The 25,568-nt window shown below is 46.7% G+C and overlaps 1 protein-coding gene across 2 annotated transcripts in view; it reads left to right on the top strand.

Annotated features, from left to right (window-relative positions):
- Positions 1-25,568, top strand: part of LOC119449746 (peptidyl-prolyl cis-trans isomerase 7-like) — a 403,577-nt gene that overhangs the window by 17,498 nt on the left and 360,511 nt on the right. The window contains exons 9-11 of one of the 2 annotated variants that reach the window (XM_037712995.2): positions 4,258-4,344; positions 8,161-8,203; positions 16,781-20,821. The exons of the other annotated variant lie outside the window; for it this stretch is intronic. Coding sequence (XP_037568923.1) covers positions 4,258-4,344; positions 8,161-8,203; positions 16,781-16,869 — 219 coding nt within the window. The 3' untranslated portion in view covers positions 16,870-20,821. Of the gene's footprint in view, positions 1-4,257; positions 4,345-8,160; positions 8,204-16,780; positions 20,822-25,568 lie in introns of those variants that run through there. 2 annotated transcript variants of the gene reach the window in all.

The following is a 25,568-nucleotide window of genomic DNA, read 5'->3' as shown; positions in this document are numbered from 1 at the left end:
TCCAAGTACTATAGGCTTGCAATAATTAAAGCTTGGTAATTCAATATTTCATGTACAGCATAGACCGCTTTTAATATAAGTCGCCAGTTTCGTGAATTTCCGCACTGTAAACAGTACCGAACTATAACCAAAACAACATTTTTGAAAGGCTGTGCACGTGCAAAACACGTAGACCAAGGAGCTGCGTGCGTCCGGGAATCGAAGCATATGACCGGGATGTGCCCTCACTTTCATTGGCGAGATTGGTCCTCCGCCTTTCAAGTGCTGTACCGCCACTGCAAAGCATTGCGGTGACTCTGCACGAAACCACAACTTTGGCCACCGACTCCTGACTAGACAGCACTGGTTAGGCCTAGCCGGCAGGGTTGTCGGGCGACATGCCATCTCGGGAAGCTCAGCCTTGATATATGTTCGTACCTGTAGATGAATGCATGAAGATCTGGCGCGAGATGTCACGCACGGGCTGAATGCAGTGTACGTGAGGTGGTGGTTTGCGGGCGATCAGCCACTAACTACACCAAACGCATATAGCAAAAGTTGGTGTCTGCTGCACGTACTGTTGGTAGGAGCACCGTGAGTAGGAACGGCGAAAGCACGCATGTGGACAACATTTCAGACTGATGAAATTTTGGAGCATCATTTTGGAGCAGAGGTTGCACACACCATATCTGCACTTTGCGATAATGCGTATCGTCATGGGCGAACACGAAACACACTCAATCTTTCCGCAATGCTGCAGTTGTAAAAAAACAACAAATTGATTTTACCATCGAAATTGGTTTTTATGGCCTACCTCAGAATTCAGACATAATTGAGACCCCATCCGTGTCCAAAGTATTAGTCGGTGACTGTATTCACAATAACCGAAGAACCAAAGAGCAACAAGGCGCAAGCGTTCAGTGCGGACCGTGCGCTGCCGACAAATGGCAGGAGCAAAAGGCTATTCTGTTGCCTAAGCAACGCCCACAGGCCTGCTGAGCCAGCAGGGCATTTTTTTTTTTCTTTCTGTCTCTCTCTGTTTCTTATTTGTTCGCTTGCTCCCCATCTCCTCCTCCGCATTACCCTCATCACTTTCCCCTCGGCCAGCGCACCTCGTTGAGAAGAGCGCTCGCTGCTTCACGTGTCTGCGGGATATTCTGGCAACCGCATTATAACTGGTATTTAGTTTTATGTGGCCTAAATATAAGCGGTATGCATATACATAGCGTTCTATGGAAAGATAAACGAGAGTCAGAAAAGACCGCATTATATCCGGCCCTGCACTACATTTGGTTACGTTATTGATGATCTGAGCTGTAATTCCAACAGCTTTTCCTAGTTTTGGTTGGCCTACTACTTTTTGAAGGCATTTATAACCTGCTTAATTCAAACAAGTCAATCAGGGTTCACGTTCGATTCCATGTTTTTGGCTTCCCAGACATTGCACTGCAGTAAAAAAGAGCTGATGATAGGACATGCATGTTGAATATATAAGACGACAGTAGCGTCGCGCGCAACCACCATCATTATTGATATTGGGGTTCCATTAAAGGAAGAAGATCGGGACAGTCATGGCATCGGTCTTGGTTATTTACATTTGGTGCCGTGAAACCCAGGACTGTGGCTGCGGCAGGGACTGAGATCGAGACTGCCAAGCAGTAGATAGATTGACGCAGCTGCAGGCGTCGCCTGAAGGTTTGCGAGGCAGGCGCCCTATACGTTTACATCAGCTTCATTCGGACGTGGCCCTTCAGCATGGCGGCCCGAGGTTTGCAAAGCTGTGAAGTCTATGGAGATGCACAAAGCACATCGTGTCACCCCAGCCCTTGGAGCAGCCAGAACGGTATGTCATCCACCAGGATTTAACTTCGACAATGACTTCGAGGCTTGAAGAGCTAGAACGGTGAATTTCTGTGGCTACCCCTGTCCTGTAGGCCTAGCCTTTGAGTCCACCAACTGTGCCCCTGCCGATCTGCTGTGCCTTCGTCGTGACGGCCACTCTGAGGTTCACAAAGAGGGGATGTTGAGGTCTCCTAACGTGAGTCATCCTGGCGGCATTGTGCTTATAGTAGTCAGTGCCATGTCAGCAGAATCATAAAATGCACCAGCCATTAGCAACACAGACAGTGACCAGAGAAGTTTGCGGAACGCCCATTGCTCTGACCTCGCACATGATCGGAGAATAGAACAATTTGAAGACAAGGACATAGAGCACCTACAAGTTATGCAGAATGCCATGCACTTGGATATGCAAGAGATTATGAAGAAAAGCAATGAACTCCTCTTGGATACCGGACTCTGTTTTGGTAAACTAAATGACAATTGCTTCTAGAATCAGAAAGGCAGACCCTGAAAAGCATAAATAGACAATTACATAGCCTTATCGAAATGGACAAAATAAAGAGTGACATCTACACATGCGAAGACTTCGAAATTGAAATCTGCTTCACAAAATCGAAGCTCCACGTCAGGATTGAGGAATTATAAAGAAGGCTAGAAAACAACTTTGAAGCCATAGGGAGCAGTATTGCTAAAGAAATCATAAGTGTGTTAGATAAGGCAACTACTCCAATGTGCACAGACATAAAGGGTGCAACTTTGCTCGAGCCAATGCACTCGGAAGAAATTGATTCGAAGATGTTCGCAAGAACATGTTTTTTATTTCTCAGTAAGCTCTGACTGCACTGAGTGCCTTGATGATGTTCGTAGTCATTATGTCATCGAGGAGCAAGCTAGCTTTGTAATTTTTCCGTTAACTGTGTCTCATGAAGAAAAATGGAAAAGAGAACTAAGAAGGAAAATGAGAAGCATCTGGAAGAAGAAGCGGCCAATATTAAAAGAAAATAGGTTCTTGCAACCTCAAAGTGTCAAACAGTCTTAAAGTTTATGGCGGCGAGCTGAGAACAATGCCTTGAGGAATATTCAGGTTCAGTTGTTTCAGATCAGCTAGGAGCGGAAGCTGTGCGCTCAAGGCGCCGAGAAGATTGTCACCAAGACCGGAAGAAAACCCGGACCTATGCAATAAAAAAAAATGGGCATTCACATGTGAAAAGAAAGTGTGAATTAAGTGGACACTGGAGAATGCTCATAAAGACAAGAGAGAACAACAAACCAAAAAAAGAAAACAAAACCTTGCAAGAAGTTTCAATGCTGGGGCATTGGACCGAAAATGGATTGGGTACTGGCAGACAACGGCTCTCAAAGGCATCACGGTAATGACATCAGAAAGGTCATCGTACAAAAGCGCCACAAGCAGTGGTGCTTCCACTTATTGTAGCAAGTCTAGATATCCTAAACCTCTACTGATTGGACTAACTGGGATACTCACAGAACACAATTGCTAAAGTTGGGCTTAGATTAAAGTCAATGACTACATAGTATGTGCCACGCTTCACAGACCTTCGGTAGAGGGTGATGATCGGCTATATGTGTATCATGGTCCATATTCCAGTAGTTGATGAATAAGAGAAGTTCACTGAGTTCTGCAACTAATTCTGCAAAAACCACCTGGAACTGCAGTGTAACCGATGAGCAGACATTTGTCTCCTCAAAGTGAAAAAGAGAAATGAACACCAACGATCACGAGAAGACACCCAGCAGTGAACACTCAATGACAGCGATGTGGCCTAAAGGCATCTTCCTGCAGCGCTGAGCACTCACCTCAGTGGCAGCCAGCTGACAAAGCTTGCAAGCGCAGGATGCTGCACGAGTTTTGACTTGAGCAACTTCACCTTGTCGTGTGTGAGAATATGTTGAATATAGAAGACGATGACGGCCGCGTCTGACTCACATGCGATCATCATCATTGATATTGGGGTTCCATTAATGGAAGAAGATCGGAGCAGCCATGGCGTCGGTATCGGTTCTTTACACTGCAAAAGGCATGAGCACACGAAACATGTTGTTTGATATTTGGGATGCTATTTACATTTACAAAATGGAACCGTTGGCCTGTTCTGAACACAGCTTGGTGCATATATTCATATTTCTAATGACCTGTAATTCTGTTTGGGATTATACATTTCATTCAGCTTCAAATAATTGAACCATTTTATAAACCAAGCAATATTTTTTAGTTCCAGAAATGTTGAGATAATGCAAGCTTACCATGTTCATTTTGATTCACATTGTGAAATCAGGAGCGCAGTTTCACTGCGGGGCTGCTCTGTGCCTGCTACTGTGCAGGAATGGTTTTTGATGGCGCAAGGCAACATAATCAAATTAGAAAACTCCAGCATTCCTTGCTTTTAAACACAGCACAACTTCACCCATTTGCAGGCTCTTGATCTTGAACCAAGACACCCCAAGGCACTCTTCCGGAGAGGCCAGGCTTTCCACGGCATGCGGGACTATGAGAAAAGCATGGTGCGTTTCCTTTATTGCTGGTGTTCTCTTGACTTCTGTCTTGCGCCGAAACCCTGCATGAGCTGTGCTTTGTGTATGTCAAGTGCAGTTGCTGTCTCGTTGTCAGTGTTAAACCTATTCAGGGGCATCCTCACTGCACAGGGATACCGCTTTCAATAGTGAAGACATTGCTCCTTTGTCAGGCAGTGCAATAGCAGAGTGCATTGCTGTGAAGTTGTACTTTTAAAGGCAAACTTGATGTTTAACTTGCAGCATGACAAAGCATAATGCAGAAACACATAGATAGACAAAAAAAAGACGACAGACGAGCGCTATTACCGTAAAAACCCGCGTATAATACGGACCCGCATATAATACGAGGTGTTATTTGGGGATAGCAATAACGAAAAAAAAAAGTTTTCACCCGCATATAATGCGAGCGAGGAAAACCCACAGAAATCATTGAGAATCTAATCTCGTTAACTCGAACATGCTTAATTCGAACTGACGCTGTGGTCCCGTCAAAGTTATGTGTATTGCTATGGGCGAAAACACCCGGTAATTTGAACGCGAAAGCATTTGCGACGGTTAATTCAAACATACGGCGCACTGACAATGCCCTCAATGCGCTCCAAATCACGCGGCGGCGCCTCTGACCGGCATTGCTCCGACACCGCCATGTAGAGCAAAAGCTTAGGATAGACCCCTCAACGCTACGCGGAGAAAAAGAAAACGAAAAAAAAAACGCGCGGCGGCAATTTCACTCTCAAATAGCAAGGTCGCCGTTTCACCGTCGCGCCGGAACACGCTTGTACGAGCCGACGTCTCGGCCAACTTCCTGACAACGGCAGAAAACGAAACTTCAGGGAATGGGAGCAGCGGGGGGCGCGCGCAGAGCCAGTCGAAGGTAAAGTCCCGGTATATAAAAAGTAGCGTCACGCTTTGAAGAATGCCGCCGCCTCCTCGCACACCCTGTCCGAGGCCGACGCCGCGTCGGTATTGGCCTAATCGCATCACGTTGACCGTCGAGCCCCCGGGCGCTGGCTGCGTTTGTTTACGATCACGCTCCATCGCCATTTTCGCTCGAGAAACGTCTACCGACTGGCGAGGAGCACGACGATAGCGACGAACACAGTCGGCGATCGTCGAATCTGATCAGCGGCGAAAGATAAACAAGTGCACGTGTTTCAAGCGGTGTAGGTGGCGCAACGGTCGAAAAAGGAGCGCGAAAGAGAGGAGAAACGAGGAGAAGGAAAGGCGGAGGAGGAGAGTGTCGCTACTTTTTATATATCGAAGGTGGGGGAAGCTACGAGGGAGTTGAGAGGGATGGCGAGGGGAGCCACTGCCACCGAAGCGACGGCGTTGCCAAGGCCAAATGCTCTTATCTGCCGCCGTTGCAACTTTGCAAGTGGGATGTCATCCCAGCCGTGAACGCTGCCCCCGGTGACGCCGAAGTGCCGCCCTGTGGCGCAATTTCCAATGGCCTCGGCAGCTAAAATAACTTTCCTTTTAAAGGCAGCTGGGTACTACTTTCGCGGTCCCGACATCGTGCGAGATAGACTAGCGAACGTGCCGATTCTTAGCGTGGTCAAAATGGCGTCCATTGAAAGTAGCAGCAGCCTACCGACGCCACCGCAAGATGACGCATACTCCGCTACGAGTCTTGATGATGATAGCAATGAGCAAAAACGAACCCGAAACTGCAAATGTTACGCTGAAAACTTTGGGATCCGCATATAATACGAGGCAGAAATTTTACATGGTAAAATTTAGAAAAAGACCTCGTATTATACGCGGGTTTTTACGGTAGTCTGTCATCTTCTTTTCTGTCTGTCTGTCTGTCTGTCTGTCTGTCTGTCTGTCTGTCTGTCTGTCTGTCTGTCTGTCTGTCTGTCTGTCTGTCTGTCTGTCTGTCTGTCTGTCTGTGTTTCTGCACTTTGATTTGTCGGGGTGTCAAACCAACAAGCTGAGACATCCACAATTCTTAATCTGAAGCCAGACATAGTGCTTGAAAATCTTTAATTGTTGGTGCAGTAGCTTATACGTGTGAAAATAGAGCATATCAGCTGCAAAGTAATGTGGGGCATTATATGGGGGTTATTGAAATCATTGCAAAAGCTTGCAGGGTACACAGAGGGAAAGAACAGTGAAAAGAAGGCAGGCAAGCATTTCAGGGCCATATTTTCTAACAATAAATTTTCTTTTGCATCCTTTCTGCCCGTGATTATTGGCTTGAACATGATTCATGCAACGCTATGATGCTGTTAACACTGGGATCAGCCATTTGGCATGACACAATAGAAAATTAAATGGAACATTATAAATAACCAGCCCTGCTTCTCATTCAACAACCTGTTCAGCCAGGGGTTCTCAAGCATGTTCGGTCCAGGGAACCCTGCTAAGCTCCATGAAGTGCCAAGGAACCTCCCCCCCCCCCCCTCCCGAATTAACCGAATTAAAATGTCCTAATTAACCGAATGTCGAATTATCTAGGGTATCAAGAAAACAATAAACAAATGCTTAACTACGTTTACACGCTTTTGTTTACTCAATGAATCAGCAAATCCTGTTTATATTTAACACAAGACCAGTGCGAAAGCTGAAATTCTCGTCATCTCATGACTGATTAGCGCTAGCAGCGGCGAAGCCCTCGCGCGCGTACATCCCAATTATTTTTTTGACAGTCAGCTGCTTGCCAATAAATTGTCCGTCCATCGCGATGTAGCCGGTGCTCTTAATCTTCGAGAGCTTTGCACTGAGTCAAAGCAAAACTACTGCTTGCCGCAACCGCTGCGCACGAAACCGCAACCGCTATCGATGCGATCATGGACATCGACCTTGCGGTTCAGAAGGCAGGCGGCCAACGCACGCACCAAGTCAAAACGAAACTACCGTTCGCTGCAAGAAGTGCGGACGAAACCGCGGTCGCTATCGACGCTACCATGGTTGGCGACTACGCAGTTGCGAAGGCACGCAGCCATGGCACGCAGCCGACGCGCACACCGAGGGAAAACGAAACTACTGTTTGCCGCAACCGCTACGGACGAAACTGCGGTGGTTATCAACGCGATCATGGATTGCAACTACACACTTATGAAGGCACGCGGCATGCCGCCAACGCGGTGTTACGCGCGGCGATAAATGCAAGAATAAAGTCTTTAAGGGCACAATTAGGCACAAAGCGCTCCGGCGTTACTGTCAATCACGTGCTGCGCATGATTGCCGCTGAGGACCATGGCGATGCGGACTGCGCCGCTTCGTTTCGGTTGGACGCTAGCGGCGTTCTTGCTCTTCTGCGGCGCGTATTTGCGATGCTCCGCACATTTTTTTTCAGCATTTTTTTTTTTTTTTTATTCCTCCAAAGTATATGTCAGTGCGCACGCAATCAGCACCTACGCTATCTACAGACAGGAGAAATGCGCATGTTGGTAAATTAAGGCCTCCGACATTTAAGTGCAAAAGCTTAGGCGCGCTGCCCGTTTTCGGAGGTTGGGTGGCTACAAACTGCTTGCGAATTTATTGCGCAGTTCGCGCGTTGCCGTTACACGCTGTGATGTGCTTTTTGACACTCGGGCATGAGTAACGGATGTTCTGTGGATCAAGCGCACCTCGTTTTCGCCGTTTTAGCCTCTTGGCGAGCGCGGGACCATGGAAAATTTATCAGTGGCTCACGGAACCCCGAGCAGGGGCCTGCGGAACACACTTTGCGAACCCATGTGTTAAGCTATGTTTTTCTAGTATTTCGTAGGGGGAAATCGTACAAAATAAGGAATTTCGAGACTCCTTGTAGTAGTAAGGAACATTGCTAATTAACGGTGTTGCTTGGTTGTTTTGCAGGCAAACCTACAACAAGCACTCTCACTCTCCCCCAACAATAAAGGTAGGTAGCACTTGCTAGCAAGGTTTCGTAAAAGAGTAGTGGGAGCCCACGTCTTATGCCACTGTGTCTGACGACACTTTAGGTCCGTTCCATGTCAGTATCTTACAAGTCTCTTCCTCTAATGTTTTCAGTGCTATTTTTGAAAAGACAGTGAAGTTTCAGGCAAAGGCCTCAGGATAAGAAAGTGCATATCATTTTTCACAGAGCTGCTGTTGGTTGATTAGACTAGAAAGTTGCAACGTTCTTGCAAGGTATCTGATGCACTGAACTTTGTGGCATAGTCCACGTATGATTTTAAGGTTGTATTCAGTTCTGAGATGGTTTGACATGTTTTCACTGGTGATAAATGTATAGTTAGGTAAAGCTTGGTTGTCCAAGACATTGTTTATGGGATATAAAAGGACTATTCACATATTTTTGATGTTGTATGTAGGCTGTGTTCAGTTAAAAACATCGGTGCATGTATGCCGACCCCTTTTAATTTTGCCGAAAAAAATATGGTTTGCTGGCCAAGTCCCCAGGTCCAACAAACCATTTCCAACAAACGTGTTGTGAAAAAATTTTTGGATTCACCAAAAAAATTTCAGAAGATTCCACTGAGCCGGAACCGCTTTTTGTGAATTGTGCGAAAATGGGATTTCGATTAGATTCCAAAAAAACTATTGTAGCTGTGGTTCTGAAAAATGTTCCTGGCATAATATGAACACTGTGCATTGACAAAATGTTAGCTTACGGTGTTGGTGCTGTCATTCTGAGAAAAAAAAAAATTCGCATATACGGCACATTGTTCAATGATGCTCAATGCTTAGATTTTTTTGCTCCATATGTAGAGCAGTCAGAATTTCCAAATTTTCCCAGAGTGTTGCCACATATTAGGTTAACAAGTGTGCTAAATACAATTGCCAAGAGTGACGTCAAACGGTAACCAAAAATGCCTAAGTGTGGGCATATCTCTAAAAATGCAATAATTTGAAAATAAAATAAAAAAAGGAATGCCCATCTTCGATTTTTTTAAACTCTCCAGAATTAAAGCCAAGCGTGTGTCTTAACTCAATCTGTAAAAACATGTTGCATTATTTTTTTGAGGTCGGAGTTATAAAGCGAGAAATGTGACCAAATTGACGTAACACCGTAACCCCGGAAATGAGCAAGCATGTAGCTATAGTTGCCGGTTCATTATTTTTAGGCCGTAAATACGTTTCGTTGTGGTCAGGAAATGACAAATTTACAGGAGCAAAAAAAGATACAAAGAGATGGTTTTAAAGAAGAAATTATTGCTATGTTTTCTCACGCAAATCATAAAAACTTCAACATGGGCCCCGGTAACTCAGCATGCTGCATTGCTCAGTTGCACACTTCGCGGGGCCTGCATTTAACATGTTGCGTGCATTCGAGCCCACATACGCCACATAGAGGAGGCAGGAGAGAGTCTGCTATCGGATTTTTATCGCTGCCCATGGCATAGCAGTAATCTGATAATGCAGACGGTGCGTGGCGGCGGTACAAGCGGCGATTTTGCAGCCCCACCGGTCCCTATCGCGCTGGTGCACGCACTAGGAAAGAAAAAAAACAAAAAGACAGCTCCATATGTTTCAGAAAGGTGAAAATCACACCAGAACGTCGGCTTTCGCGTCCGTTTGCCATCAACTACCCGGCAGTCCTCTACTCCAGAACCTATGTTAGTATACATGCGCGTCTTATACAGCTCAAGCGAGCGTTTTACGCTGATTATCTGAAGAGGCATAAGAGGAAGATTACCTATAAGTGGAACTTTCCGAGTGTGAAAAATTTGGATATCACCTTATTAATGAAATGTATGCCATAAGAAGCTCTCTCCATCCAAGAAAACAATGTTTTGTGTCAGAACTGCTTCAGCCGCTTCAAACAGATCGCCGTAGAGTCTCCAGATGCGTCCGAGTCTGACAAAATTTTGTTCCTGAGCAAACCACTGTTGAGGAGCTAAACTTATTCGTTCACTCAACAGACATATCACCTCTGAGGATGCCGGCAAAAGTGAAACGACATTGTCTTGAGTCCTAGGCCAGGCGCAAGAAGGCGGAGATTGAGGGCGCCGTCTCCAGGACAATTTCTGCTGGCCTTACTGCAGTGTATGAAGCTACAAAGGAAACTGGTGCTTTGGTTAAAACCTGCAACACATGTCACGAGTGGATATGCAACCTTAAGGACACGTTCGATTCCTGCAATTCATACCATGAACGTTGCCGCCTCTTGACACTGCTCCCAGTGAATCTTTCCCACCAACAGATTGAAGAGGTGATTCCATCCGCAACTCTGCACCTCATCCAGAAATCCAGGAAATACAGAAACATCCTTGGGTTGTGGTCATGTCCGGATCTGTACACCAGAACGAGGCTGAGCCCAGAGGACATCCAAACTGCAGTGAACTACTACACTGAAGATGAGCTCAACTGCTCCCAACAAAGCCCAGGAAAGAAGGATGTAATTGCAATCATTTGAAAAGGACACAAAAAGTATGTTTCAAAACGGCTAATGACCAGGTTCATTCGTGAAACATTTTGTCTGTTCAAAGCAGCTCACCCTGACATAGGCATCGGACTCATGAAATTCACCTCTCTGAGACCGAAATGGGTGGTGTACACATCGTGTCACGAAGTTTGCATCAGCACGTACTCTGTGAATGCCATGCCTTAGAAATGGCCACTGGTCAGACAAAGAGCGTCGAAGATCTTGGTGATCTGATTCTGTGTAACCCACCGTCCTCACAGTGTTGTTATTATTATGGCGCCTGCCCTAGGAGTCCCTGAAGAAGAGAGAATTCTGTTCGCAACCTGGGAGAAAGGAGACTTGATCAAGAAAGAGGTGAGTCCTGACGCTTTTGTGAAACACCTTCTAGAGTGCTTAAAAAGAAACACCGCCCAAGCACTCCGTACAGATGGTTAACCAGCGAAGCTGAAACGTGCGACCCCGGTGTTTAGCAGTGGGTTAATCCCGACACTGTATTGAAGCGTTTCTCAATTATTGGTTGCATGTTTGTGTTTCTAGTGGAACGCAAGCACCAATGGCAGGCGGATGCTGCTAACCACGACGCCGAGCTAACTCGAGATATCGAACGCATGCGACAATGGCGAGCCAAGGAAGCGGCGTTGCGGGCAGAGCAGCGTCAACGTGGCAATGGCGGGAATGCGTTCGCCGGGGCCAACGCCCGTTTTCGGCGGAAGTTTCTCGAGTGGCACTTTGGGCTTCGGCTGCGACGAAACGTCCACGTTGAAATCGCGAAGTGGAACGCAAGTGCCAATGGTGGGCGGATGCTGCTAACCATGTCGCCAAGCTAACTCGAGATATCGAACGCATGCAACAACGGTGAGCCAAGGAGCCGGCATTGCGGGCAGAGCAGGTACGACGCAGAGAACGACATCACTAACGGCACTGCCAATGGCACGCGTGCTTGGGTGCGACGTAGAGAACAACGTAACTGTTGGCACAGCCAGTGGAGACGTTTAGCGAAACATGGGACGAACGGTTTTTCATTTCACCTTGCCATATACAGCTGTCGCTGTAAAAATGGGTGCCGCACAAGTACATTCGGTGCGTTCAGGGCAAAGCCATAAGTGAAGCAAAACAATCCCTCGAGAAAGGTTGCGTCCTGCTCCATTTTGACTTCACTGAAAACTGGACCGTCGTCCTGCCGGGAGAAGTTCAATCATATCATTGGCAAAAACCCAAGTCTCCATATTCACATGCATCATCACAGCTAGAAAAGGAACACGCATTTGTGCTCTTATCAACGATTACACTAGCCACGATTCTGCCCACGCATGCTATGCTGTCACAAAGGTGCATGAGTGGCTCGAGGACGTTGCTCCTTTACATGTACTATCGACCAAAAAAGTTTAAGGACCATGGAATCTCAGAAAAGGCTAAATATCTGAGCAGCCTTTAAAAGTAGCCAGTAAAACCTTACATCACAATGTTGTTCGCAAATACCAATAGAGGCTGGAAATTGCAACACCAGGCTGCGGAGATATTCAGATTTTTGTCAGATCCCTTGGTCTGTAAACTTTTTTGGTCGTTAGTACATGTGACGTACAATAGCGACGATGCGCTGAGCCATTTCAAGAACAGATACCAGCTTGACTAACTTACGAAGACCAAGTACGTCTCGGTGAGATGGCTATTTTCCGCAGAGGGGCATGGCAAGAATGCTTGCGATAAAATTGGAGGCGTCGTAAAGCACCACGCAACAACTATACAACCTCCACAGTTATTAAATGTGTGAACAATATGGTAGACATTCTGCACACAAAACTACAGAATGTGACGTTGATTCACCTTCTGAGTGCTGACTTGAAAGTGTTCAGATAAATGAAGACAAAGAACTGGCTGTGCATCCGACCCGTGCCTGGAATTCAGCCTTGGCACTTGTCTCACTGAACGCGCATCAATCCGCAGTGCCACGAATTGCTTGTTGCAAGAGCAGCCGAATCTCCAAAGAAGAAAGTGCAGGAATAAAAGCTGCTTTTCAACTAAGTCGGCAAAATGTGCAGCTCATCACCACTGCATAATAAAAACGTATCAAGCAGAAGTATTTCTCAGCAGTGCTTCTCCAGCAAAAATGATTTCTGTACGAAATAAAAATGTTCAGTGCGAAATCAGGGTATCAGAGAAAAACTTTGGTGAATCACTTCCACGCCTTGTGTATAGAAACAGGAAACTTTGGCCAGAAGAACAAATTATATGCTCAGTGATACCAGCATAAAAAATAAAACTTCACCCATTATGGCACTAATTAGTGTGAGAAGTGTTGTGAACCCTTGTGATGGTATCCGTATGGCTGCTGCTCCCCACGACAGTCACTCCGGGTGCCGCTGACTCCTTACACAAGACGCTCCACGATGCACGTGTAACCGAAACCGCAAGGTTGCCTCACCAGCAGCACAGAAACCATGACGGCTTCAGTGAATACGTATAAATTTGCTCTTCAGAACTATCTCTTCGTTTTCTTTTTGTTCCTTTAAATTCATTTCCTGACCACAACGAAACGTATTTACGGCCTAAAAATAATGAACCTGGCAACTATTGCTACATGCTCGCTCATTTCCGGGGTTAGGGTGTTACGTCAATTTAGCCACATTTGTCGCTTTATAACTCCGACCTCAAAAAAATAATGCAACATGTTTTTACAGATTGAGTTAAGACACACGCTTGGCTTTAATTCTGGAGAGTTTTAAAAAAATCGAAGATGGGCATTCATTTTTTATTTTATTTTCAAATTATTGCATTTTTGGTTTCCGTTTGACGTCACTCTTGGCAATTGTATTTAGCACACTTGTTAACCTAATATGAGGCAACGCTCTGGGAAAATTTGAAAATTGTGACTGTTATACACACGAAGTAAAAAAAATCTAAACTTTGAGCGTTATTGAACAATGTGCCATATTTGCGATCTTTTTTTTTTTTTTCTTAAAATGACAGCACCAACACTGTAAGCTAACATTTTGTCAATGCATATTGTTCATATTATACCAGGAAAATTTTTCAGACCCACAGCTACAATAGACCTTTTTTTCTGGGATCACGTCGAAATCCCATTTTCGCACAATTCACAAAAAGTGGTTCCGGCTCAGTGGAATCTTCTGAAATTTTTTTGGCGAATGCAAAATTTTTTTCACAACATTAACAATAGTTCGGTGGTCTTGGGGACTCATCCAGCACAACATATTTTTTTTTCGGAAAAATTAAAAGGGGTCGGCGGGCATGCACCGACGTTCTTAACTGAACACAGCCTGTAGAAACCCTATCGCACATGTCTCGCATATAAAAGGATGGCACTCGGCAGTTACGAAAGTTGGGAAACACAAGGTATTTAAATGATATACTAATCTTGCTCTTGAAATGCCGGACATGGCATTATCGACATTATTCTGACATCATGACACAGAGCGAATGTGATGACATTGCTTATAAAAAAAGTAAGCAAGAGTGCTGCGTGCATTTTCCTCTGGCAGCGCTCGCATGTGGCAGCCACGGCAATTGCAGGAACTGCTCAAGTCAATGTATCATGGCGTTCTGAGAAATGCTGCGACAAAGGCTAGTTGGGGGAAACATCATGTCTAGACGCACTGCTTAAAGGCCTAGAGAGGGACATGTTAGATTAGATAAGGTAAAGTGTGACACCAGTGCTTTACCTTCTTCTTGTCGCTAACCTCCCCAGTTATGCCTTGAAACAGCGCGACTTGCCATGACATGGCATCGTGATGAATCAGAGTACTGGGTACAACTTCTGGGTACTAAAATTAAAAGCGGTTAATAGGAACTATTATTGTAGTAAATCATCGAGTGCACTCTGATGCTTGCCTGAATTATTTATAAGGTTTAGAATGTTTGGATCGTCACGCAACACTAAGAAATGACAAGTCCAAAGTGATATACAGTAGAACCTCATTCATACCTTTTGAGAAAAACCACAAGAAGAAGCGTACTAACTGGAAAATCGTGCGATCCAAAGTCACTAAAAAATTTGGCATATTCAACTGTATTTGACAGCTTCGTAATGTGAAGTGTTGCGCGGAGCTTGTGGGGCTCGAGCAGCCCGAGACGGGCATTGTCATTTTTGCGGCTGTGGCAAGCTTATGTTTGTGCTCCTCGAATTCGGCCGGGGTCAGCAGCTTCTTCTCGCGGGGTATTGTGACGGGACATTTTAGGCGAATTCCTGCCGAAATCGGCAGGAATCAATGCAGCACGAGATGCCGACACGTGTCAAGTTGGTGAGGCCTGAGACACATGCTGTCGTTTTCCTATTGTGTAGTGTTTTGAGATGGCGACGGGAAACGAAAACAATATTGAGGTAGTGAGTGACGGAAAAATATACGATGCTGCCAGAGCAAAACATGATGCTTGCTTCGCACCACCTGCAGCGGAGAACGGTGGCACGTTTGGGTTATCGCCTATTAAAAGCATGCAGTATGCTTCCAACGGCAATATGTAACATGGACCATGAAACAGATAGGTAAAGATGCTTATCTCACAGCTGTGAATGCGACATGGGACAACCCGCGAAGAGATTTGCTGGTACCAGAAGAGGGAACCGAGTGCATGCCACCATTTTCACGTGCCACAGGTGGCGGGCACTTGCCCCTCTCGATCTTGCGTGCCACGCACCTTTTCGTGTTCACATAGGATGTAGCGGTTGGAAAATGTATCATATGATCGCAGTTTGGCGCAAAAGAGACCATGTTTTCCGTGAACGTATTAACCAGTGAAAATGAAGCAAAACTGTGTTGGGTCATTTTTTGTGCCCTCTTTTGGGATCATTGGTGCCGTGCAATCATACAAAATAGGATTATATCAATGAGGTATTACGGTATCAGTACTTCTTTAAGTACTCTTTAAGGATATTTGGCTGCCAGCTTACTTTCTCTGATCATTTCCAAACAAATGAGCGTGGTGCATCCTTTAACCGTGTGTAAGTAAGTATGCACAGGGTGCATACAGGTCCTAGAAACCCTTGAAATTAAACGCTATGTTTTCAAGGCCTTTGAAAGTCCTGAAGTTCTTTTTTTTTTTTTTTCCCCTTGGAAACCCTTGAATTTCTGGAGTTAAAACAGACGAAGATCAATTTCGTGACCTGCTTTTTATGGCGGATCAGCATGGATCCAGCAATCTTCCCATTTTAGAAACAATGGCACAGTAAAATAAAAAGGAAGAAAAAGAATGTGAGCCATCGCACCCGCCTGAATGGCATACACACGCCTTTGATCTGCATGCCCTGCACGGCGCACTTTTGTCGCAGTCACACCTTCTTGCGCTTCTCTCCTGCCTACTTCCACCCCTCCCCCGTCAGCGCTGTTGGACTCATGTTTCGGAGGAGTGGAAGGGAGATGGGAGAAAGGTGCATGAGGCAGGCAATGTGGAGGAATCATGCCACATTGGGTGCACGGCACAAAAGCGGGTGTGATGGCTAGCATGTTTTTCTTCGCGCAGCCCTCGCACTTATGTTGGAGGTAATCTGCGGCGGATGCAAAAATTGGCCAAGCCAAATAGCTGATAGCGTCATCCCACTGCGGGTGACGCTATCAGCCACAGTGGCGGAGCAGACGTGAGTGCTTCACAGGCTTTGTTTCATAGCGTCTATGTAAAGATATTGACACAGCATGAAACCATATCTTTGGTCGCGCACTCTCAAATTCATCAAAATAATTTTTTTGTGAAATTTGGTGAAATTCGTTTTTCAGATTGTGCAATGATGCAAAAAGATTTATGGCCGCTTCTTTGCAACAAAGATATGTCAGCATCTGTACTTATTTAAGCGTAAAAGATCCACTGTCAATGTAACGAAATTTCAATATGACGAAGTAAAGTGCCGTTTTTACCAACTTCGTTTAGATAAGTATAACTATAGTGTTTTAGAATAGTTGTAGTAAAAAATTGTTAAATCTGTGCACCCTTGAAAAAGCTTTGACGGGGCCTTGAAAGTGCTTAATGTCCCTGAAATTTTGTCTCCTAGACCTGTACGAGCCCTGTATGCATCACCGAAACTGAATTTTCTTTTCTCCGCACAGTTGCTGTGCACTGACTGTGGAAATTTTTTTTTCACAGCAATACTTTCGGAGATTGCAGCTGTCAAGGGCGAAATGCAAGCCTACAAGGCAAAGGAGCGCAAGGCCTATGCAAAACTTTTCAACTGAGCACTTGCATGGCATCCTTCATCCGCATAGTCCACCGGTTTCACCGTCACACTGCTGTTCCCTCCAGAGCTTGGACAGCTCTTCCGCATCAGAAGTGGTGGTGCGCACCTTAACAAGCTCCGCGCACTCTGCACCTGAAGGCGACACCAGTGTGCGATGGCCAGTTGCTTTGATTAGCTCAAACCCACAAGTGTGCAAGCGACTTGCGCGAAGCGACAGGGTACTGTCACCGTCCCTCAGTGTTGCTCGAGAGGTGCTTACAATGACAGCCATTTTCCTTTGCTGCAAGTTAGAGTGCACTGATTGTAGCTCCCAACTTGTTTTGAGGTTCGTTAAGCAACTTTCCGAGAACACATCACAGATAGCTAGAAGGTTGCACAATGTTACCATTTTGTTACAGCGTGACTACCGTTCTATCTACATTTTGTGCCGACAGGGCCTAAAGCTGTTGAATTTTAAGGAATGCTGACATTCGGTGAAGCCTACATACTTAACTGTTCAGCTGCACTCTTTGTACAGTCTTTAGCAGAGAAGGCTACTTCAGTAAATCTGTCTAATACAAGATGCAGCACTTGAGGCATTTCTGTACATATAAATAGCGGTTGTGTGGCCGATACGAATACAGCTGCATTCTATTGCAGGCACAGTTATGTTTGCCAAGTGCAAATGCAGCATAGGTGTATAAAGCCAAAGCTACCGGTGCAAGTATATTGTCCCATAGAGGTCTGGGAAGTAACTTTAGTCTGCACCCGCCACATTTTAAATATATGGTACTGGAAAGCCAGCTAGCAATAGATATACAGTTAAACCTGGATATAACAAAAGTAACAAATTCCCGAAAAACTTCGTTATAAACAGGATTTCGTTTATGCAGGTTCGGCACGAAAATTCGAAAAAGAAACGCTTACTGTATTTACTCGTTTCTAACGCGCCCTCAATTGTAACGCGCACCTGTTTTCCGTTTTCGTGGAAGCACTCATCCTTGGAATGTCACACCAGGTACTGGATGCGTGGACGCGTGTCGTTTCGCACAAGCACGAGGCATCGGAAACGAAGAGCGAGCGTCACGATGGCGTCGTAGCGTCCTATAGTGTTACAGTAGAACCCCGTTGTTACATTCCCGGGGGCTGCGTTTTCCCGGCTGTTACGTCGTTTTCGGCCGGTCCCGGCACAGCTCCCATAGAACCCAATGCATTGGTAACCCCGCTCTTGCGTCGCAACTGCGGGACCGTTCCCGCATCATACGTTGCAAACTGCCACCCCGCGCCGGCCCGAGCGGCCATTTTTACTTTTCATGTCGCTCGGCTTGGTGGCTTGACGATGGCATTGGCCGCCCAAAGTGCCGGGGGTGACAACTATGACATATTTTCGGTTTCCGCCAGCAAAAGAATGGCCCTTGAGATCCGTATTTGCTATATAAAGATGGTGTCTATGATACGTTGTGGCCCTAAAAGTGGTTTTGGCTTATAGTTATTCCGTATAATGTCCAAGGGCGATAACGCAGTCGCCGCGCGCCGTATGCTGTATGTCCGAGTGAAAACGGGCGAGGGGAGCCGACGACCGCGATCTCGCGCGCCCAAGAAAAGCAGGGAGGAAGCGCGCCTTCTTCCGTTGCGCTCGAGGCACCGGCGAGGAAGCGAGGGGGGAGGGATAGCGGGGCGGCGTTGTACTGTACTCTGGCATCAACAGCGTACTGCGCGGCGGCGCGCGGTCGTGAAGGCCATATCTTGAAAGTGATCTGCGTTGGGGCAGAGTCTAGCAGGGTAGGTGCGTCGGCGGCTCGTTGCTTTGTGTGTGCTGTTTGTTCTCGGTGCTCAGTTTGCGTTGAAGCGATAGACAACAGCACGAAGGTCACTTCGCTCGCTTCTCCAGCGGCACTTCCACACGCCGCCAGCGTTTCACAGCGCGTGTCCGCGCTCATCTAGTGTGATGTGTCACAGCGTGTACCAGCGCGTCGGCAACATCAAGTGGAAAAGGAGAGAGGGCCGGCTTAGTGGGCTAGGCCAGCTGCAGCAAGCGGCAGGATCAGGTTTGAATGAAGGGAGGGGGAAAGGTCACGCCCGTGGCAGCAAGATCGCCGGGTCGAGGGATGCAGGCCCACCTCACGCACGCACGCACACGTGCGCTTGCTTCGCATTCCATCGCGGCAGAGAAGGTGCTTCCGGTAGCTGCTCGCGCAAAAAATGACAAAATTTGGGGCGAAATCTCTAGGTTGTCGGAGGGGAAAATTCTTTATATCGAGGGGGTCTCCCACTGCCACTTCGTTACGTAGAGGTCTCAAATACATGTGCTTCTATGGAGTAACGGCGGGGAATAGAAAGACTTCGTTATATCCAGGAATTCGTTATAAGCACGTTTAACTGTACTGTAATCTTCATAAAACAACTGTTATCACTCCATGCTGTTGCTGGCTGCCAACAAAGGGCCTGTACGTTCTGTGTATTGTGTGCTGCAGTTGTATTGGCGATACAGTAGACTCCCGTTAATTCGACTCTGGTTATTTCGATTCATTGGTTAATCTTCGATCCTGGCCAGAGGCCCCGGCCGTTGCCCATGCATTTCTATGGGCCCAAGCTTGCGTTATTTCGATCCTATAATTGGCCTTCGCCGGATAATTCGAACTCGGCCAATCAGCCCGCACGTGCCTGTCCCCTATAGTGACCCCAATAGCAACCCCTTCAGTGACAGCGTCCGTCTCTGTGGAGCTTAAGGGACAGTGAATGCGCTGGACACGCATCATCTCCCGTCGAAAATGGACGTTTTCAGCCTGCCGTAGGAATATTTTCAAGCAATAACCGTAGCTCACAATGTCCCATGACAGTATTTACCAATGATAAATGAGCCGAAAATTGCATGCTTGGTGCAATCGGATACGAATCCTAAACCGCCTTCACGGCGTTTGTATGCTTTACCGCTTAACACACGTGTATTGCGGCGAAGCTGACTTTAGGAAACCAGCCGCCATTGTGCAACATATACTATCCTTGCTAAAAAATCGGGTGCGTGTTAATTTGTTTTATTTAGGAGCTTTAACGCCATTTCTACGTTAGTTTTCTACTTTGGACAAATAGAAGGTGGTCGCCCATTTGATTCGGGGGTATGTTAGAATGGGGCAAGTACTGGCAAATGGATCAGTGGTGTGTTTTTGTGTTTCTTTCTATGTCTAATTCGACCCACCATATAATTAGATCAATTTCGTCGGTCCCGTCAGTGTCGAATTAACAGAAGTCGGCTGTATTCTCAAGCAGGTTTGTATTTTTTGTACAAGTTCAGCACACACCAGAGAAATTGCAGTGGAGAATGTATGTTCTAACGTAAGCTGAATGATGAAAGCTTTGCTGATGATCTGCGGCAAGATAATGTATGACCGATTTAGCTGCAACTTCCAACTTTCAAGTGGCACAGGGACTTGCCAAACATTGCAGAAACCCCCCATATCTGGATTCAGTATCGTGTCCAGCCACCTTCTCATACGTTGATTGCTTTGGCTATTGTGAGGCATTGCCCATATATCTTTTAAAAATAATGGAAGGATTCATTACTTGCATCATCACTGAGTATATAAAGGAGCCCTATTGTATAGTAGTTTCACATGGTGACAAACTTGGTTTCGCAGAATCTTAGGTCAGCAACGTGGCAGTGCTCTGTGATGGCCAAACGCTAAAGCTAAGTTGTCTAATCACTGATGTCTTCTTTATTCTCCAGTTGTTTGCTTTACAATTCTGTTTTTTGTTTGTTTTTCTGGCACAACATTACGTAGCTTCCTAGAAGCTGTACACAAAAACATGTACATACTTGTCATGGGTGCCACGCATGCTTGTTGGCCATTTCTGTATATAATAATATAGTGAGGAGACATTTGGGTACTTGTATTGAAGAGGTGTCTGGAGCATTGTCTTTCTTAGTGTTGACTGTATGAATGAGTCTTGTAAAAATATATGGCAGTGAATTACTTGTCTTGTTCGCCTCAATTACTGCATGAATCCAGAAAGAGGGCATACAAAGGTAAGTTAATGAAATATTTGTGCAAACGTTCAACGGCTAATATAGTTGTTGCAACTCGTGCCTGCCATCTGTGCTGTCTGCTGAACTTTGACTCATTAACAAATGAATAGAGAAAAACTCATTATAAGGAAAGACAATTTATCAGGAAATTACAACAGGCCACAAAACCTTTAAAGGCAACCCAACAGTTTAAAAAGGCTCGTTTCAGATAGTGCAGATATACAGCAGCCTCCGTGGAAAATTTTGCTTATCAAATACAAGTGGGTGCATCATAAAAATCTGGTAAAAACACATTTTTGATACCGGAACTCTAGAAAGAAATACCGCCATTACCTCATCCAATATTATGCAGAACCCGGAATGTTGAGAACCAGCATGGTGCCTGAGCACAGACCTTCGCAATCAACTGTGGCACACAGAATGAGTCAGTGGCCATGTTATAGTTTAGACCTAGATATAACAAACTTCAATATAATGAAATTCTCGATCTAATGAAGTATTGTCACTATAGCGAAGTATGTTTATGCGCGAGTTCAGTATAATCAGATTTCACTGCTACCGCGAAGGAATCCCGAGACAATAAACGAAGACTGCGGACGCAAATATTCAAATGGTTGAATTACAAGCGTCTGCTTGCGAACGCACCTTACAAACTGCGCGACACCTGATCAAGAGCGACCGCCGAAGCGGAGCAGCAGCATGTTCAGGATAAAGTCCAAGTACGATAAGATACTATCGCGCCCCATGTGCTGTATGCTTTGGATGCGAGTGAAAGTGTGAGGTAGGCGTACAGATATGGCGTAGCGTCACGTGCGCAGTCTTCCCGCGCGTTTCGTTATTGCAGGTTACATTATCTCGAGTTTAGGAGGCGCTTGCAGTGCAATTCTTTCTTGCTACTACTAGTGTGTTAAAACTGTTTTGATTATCTGGAACGGGCCTTCTTGCTTCCAGCTTCCATGGTAAATTTATCTCTAACGCTTGCTTCTTCTGGAGCATCGCATACTGCCTTTTATCAGTACCAATTTTAAAAGTACAGTTGAAACTCAATTTGCCGAAGTGATGACCACGCTCGAATTATTTCGTTAAATCGTGAAGTTCGTGAAATCGAGAAAGGGATTCTTCGATCCTTCGAAATGTAAAATTGTAACGTAGCGACACCCAAAAGTCGCGTCATTGCATTTGCCGCGAACCCACACCTGCGCGTGTGAACAGTCCGCGAGGGTGACCAGAATTGCTTGTGCGATGCAGGCGAGGTAGACGGTCATGTAAAGCCATGACTAGAGCGCCTAAAATTTTTTACGTGACCGTGTTAGAGCGTTTCTTTATTTCAGGAAAAACTTCGTTAAATCGGGTTTGGTGGCCATTAGTTTCGTTAATTCGCGTTGATGACAACATGGAACCCTATGGGTACCTGCTGGTGAATCGAAATTTCTTCGTTAGATCGGAAACTTCCTAAAATCAGGTTTCGTTAGATCGAGTTTTAACTGTAATGGCAAATGAATGCCCAACTGTAAAAGGTTTCAGGACCAATGCCAATTAAATGTCTGCATTACAGCCCCACTTTAGGGCAACTCCTAATGCAGCTGTAGGCATGAAGTGCAGACAGCATGATGCACAGGGAAGGTGGGGGGGGGGGGGGGGGGGTCCCTTTTGTGCAACAGTGGAACATAAAGTGGGGTGCTTAATCGATTGCCTATTGCACTGGGCTAGTACGATATAACGGAACGAAGATGAGACGCCCAAAAAATTGCCAGCCCTTGCCCTGTTGAGAAATGGGGGTAAGCGAAGCTTGTGGCAAGACGACGCTGTTGCAGGCGTTCCGTTTCGTTTGCGCTAAACAGGGTCGGCGGCTCTTGGCTGACGTTTGGCCTGGGCTTCGGAAGCCCTCACGCTAGAATCGGCACGTCGGCGACGAGCCCTTTCCCGAGCGAGTTCGCGGCGCCGTTGCTCAACCGCAGCCTGCTCCTCGGCGGAACGCACCACGCGGGGGCTTCCCATCCGGACGTCGAACCTGATCTGAGGCGAGGGAAGCCCGGCGAAGCGCGCGCCAATCCCCTTTCTTTCCCGTTCCTTCCCCGCTTCACACCAAACGACCCTGATTGGTCGCGCGCGCCACGTGATCCGGCGCAGCTTCGTCCGCACCTGCTCTACTCTGGGAGCAGCCGGGTTTTAGCAATTTCTTTCTTTCCTTTCTTTTTCTTTCTTGTTCCTGGCTCATACCAATGCGGGTATGCGCCACACGTGTTTTTATTATCAATAATCGTGACGTAACTGACGAGCATGTGATGTATATTGGTGTCGTGACCTATCAGTCATGTTAGTCATGCATTCGTACCCTTCCATGCCTATTTTGGTATTTAGTAAGTGAACGAAACGCGAGTTTTGGACAGGTTTTTGATAGGGTTTTCGACAGGTTTCGATAGGGACAGGTTTTCGACACCACCACCGCCTAATGCCTCACTGCATTGTGAGGCAATACAAGCTTCGCTTGAAAATAGAAGACGTATGGCATATTTTGAGGTAGCAAAAGTCGATTGCCCGACAGCATGTTATCACAGAAATGTGTTCCTCGTATTCGGGTACTTTTCCTCAGACCACAAGATTGAAAAAGATTGGCTTTCTCACAGAGCACAGTTGTCTGGCTGTTGAGTTCGCCATATTTCGAGGACTAAATAATGGTAGGGGATACTTTAAGTACGCTTCCGAACATTGCTTGCTGAAATTGCAACTATACAATGAACAAATTACGCAGAAAAAATATTCACGTCCCCTTGAATATAATATGATCATGATGATAGCCTGTACCCAAGTTCACAAAAAATGTTCCTCACATTGGCTAGATATAAAACATTGCTGGCCTCATGTTGCAAATGGGCCTGGAAGACCTGTATGCAACTTGCAAGCCCCAGTTTAGATGTGCTTTCAGAGCACAGCTCTTAGGCGCTCGTTCCTGCTTTAAGCGTCGGCATGACCGAGCACAGTGAAGGATGAAAGAGCGAACGCGGAGCGCAGCGTGGGGATGAAAGACGGGGATTGCGATGAGAGCGCGAGGTGGGTGCAGCGGAAAGAGGAGGGTATGCGAAAGCGTAAATCGCTACGAGACGGCGCCAGAGTAGCGCGCGTCGTCTGTTCACCGATGACACCATCGATATGGCATACGCGGCGAGCACGTCCACCGATACCATATATGGAAACAAAGCGCCGCGTGAGCGGAGGTCTGTCTGCGGCGGCTGCTGTGAATTGCGGCCACGCGTCACCCAAGCGCTGCTTCTCGCGATCTCCCGATTAGCGAGGCAGTCGCACCCACACTTCGCTCCGTTTGCAACTTGCCGCACCAGACAGATAGTCCGCGCCAGCCAATATATCGCGAAATGAAAACACGTATAGAGGTGCGCTCAAATTTTACATTAGTGAGTATCGCAATCGTCGGTGAATTTTTTATGGCGCTGGCACCTAGCGACATTACGTTTCTCAAGGAGCACACTGGAAGTCGGCCTCAGGCAACCGGAAGTTGAGGTGTCTCCGAAACCGTGAGAATAATAACCCATCTAAAAGGAGGTAATGGTTCAAGTTGTATAGGATATATATGGTATAGGAGCATAAGTTTAGTTAAGGAAAAGGCTAGTTAACCGTCAGGTCTTTCTCATCATTATGATGATTAACTATCACTATCAGCAATGGCTCGAGCGTCGTCTTCTTCCACAGCCGGCTCGTTGGCGCGCGAACGAGTTCATGCCACTGCTCACGCGTTCGTCTTCTTCCACAGCTGGCTCCGTTGCGTTGCCGCACATCATTCCAGTGTAGAATTTCATTTTCTGTCGTCGTAATGGGGATGCCGTACGTGTTTACGGGGGGTATGAACCATTGCTTAGAGCCATTCATTACGCGTTAGGACACGTCGTCACTTGCTCCTCTGGGTGCGGTAGGAGGACGTGCTAGCGCCATTAAAGGCACTTAAAGGGAACATTAAGGTCGCCTAAACAGCGGTGCTGTTTAAGCCGACCGTCAGTCCGTGAAGCGTGTACAAAAACCTCGCTGAACGATGACGCCACCGCGCGTTACCTAGCAACCACCTCGCGGAGCGGCGTGTGCTTCGCCTACTCTCCGTGGCGTGCACAGGTTGCCTTGACCACCTTGACATGGGCCGGCCCTAGCATGCGCGCGGCGCGCGCTATGCTAGGGAGAAAGAGAAAATGAGAGCGAGAGCGAAAAATTGTAGCAGCACCAACGAGGCAACGCGCAGAGCTGCTGCCGACGCAGTCCGTGTTTCCTCGTTTCCCCGCGTTCGCGCCGAACGCGCGCGGCGTCCGCGACTGCAGCAGGCGCCTCTGGCAACGGCTCGTCAGGTTTCGACCAGCCACGCCCCGGCAGCGTATTTCTATTTGCGCTAGCAACACCCCCCCCCCCCCCAAAAAAAAAAAAAAATACTGCTCCAGTCAGGTAGACTGCTCCCTCCCTGATAATGAGATTATATTTGGATCATCAAAAGTGATGCGTTTATTTAGGAATACCACTGATCCCCTAACAGCAGGCTAGTCACCACCAGCCCAGCGTGTTCTCCGTCAACGCCTCCTCCGTTCCAACGGCGGCGGCTAGAAACATGGTACGCGCGAGCGGCGCCAGCGGTCGGGCGCTGTACGTGGGCGCAAATAGAAATACGCGCCCCGGCAAGTGTGGAGGCGCAGCTTGGCCGT

Source organism: Dermacentor silvarum, chromosome 4 (genome assembly GCF_013339745.2).
Source record: "Dermacentor silvarum isolate Dsil-2018 chromosome 4, BIME_Dsil_1.4, whole genome shotgun sequence".
In the NCBI taxonomy this organism is placed as follows: domain Eukaryota; kingdom Metazoa; phylum Arthropoda; class Arachnida; order Ixodida; family Ixodidae; genus Dermacentor; species Dermacentor silvarum.
Note: the sequence above shows the minus strand (reverse complement) of the source record. Positions and strands in the feature narration are given on the sequence as shown.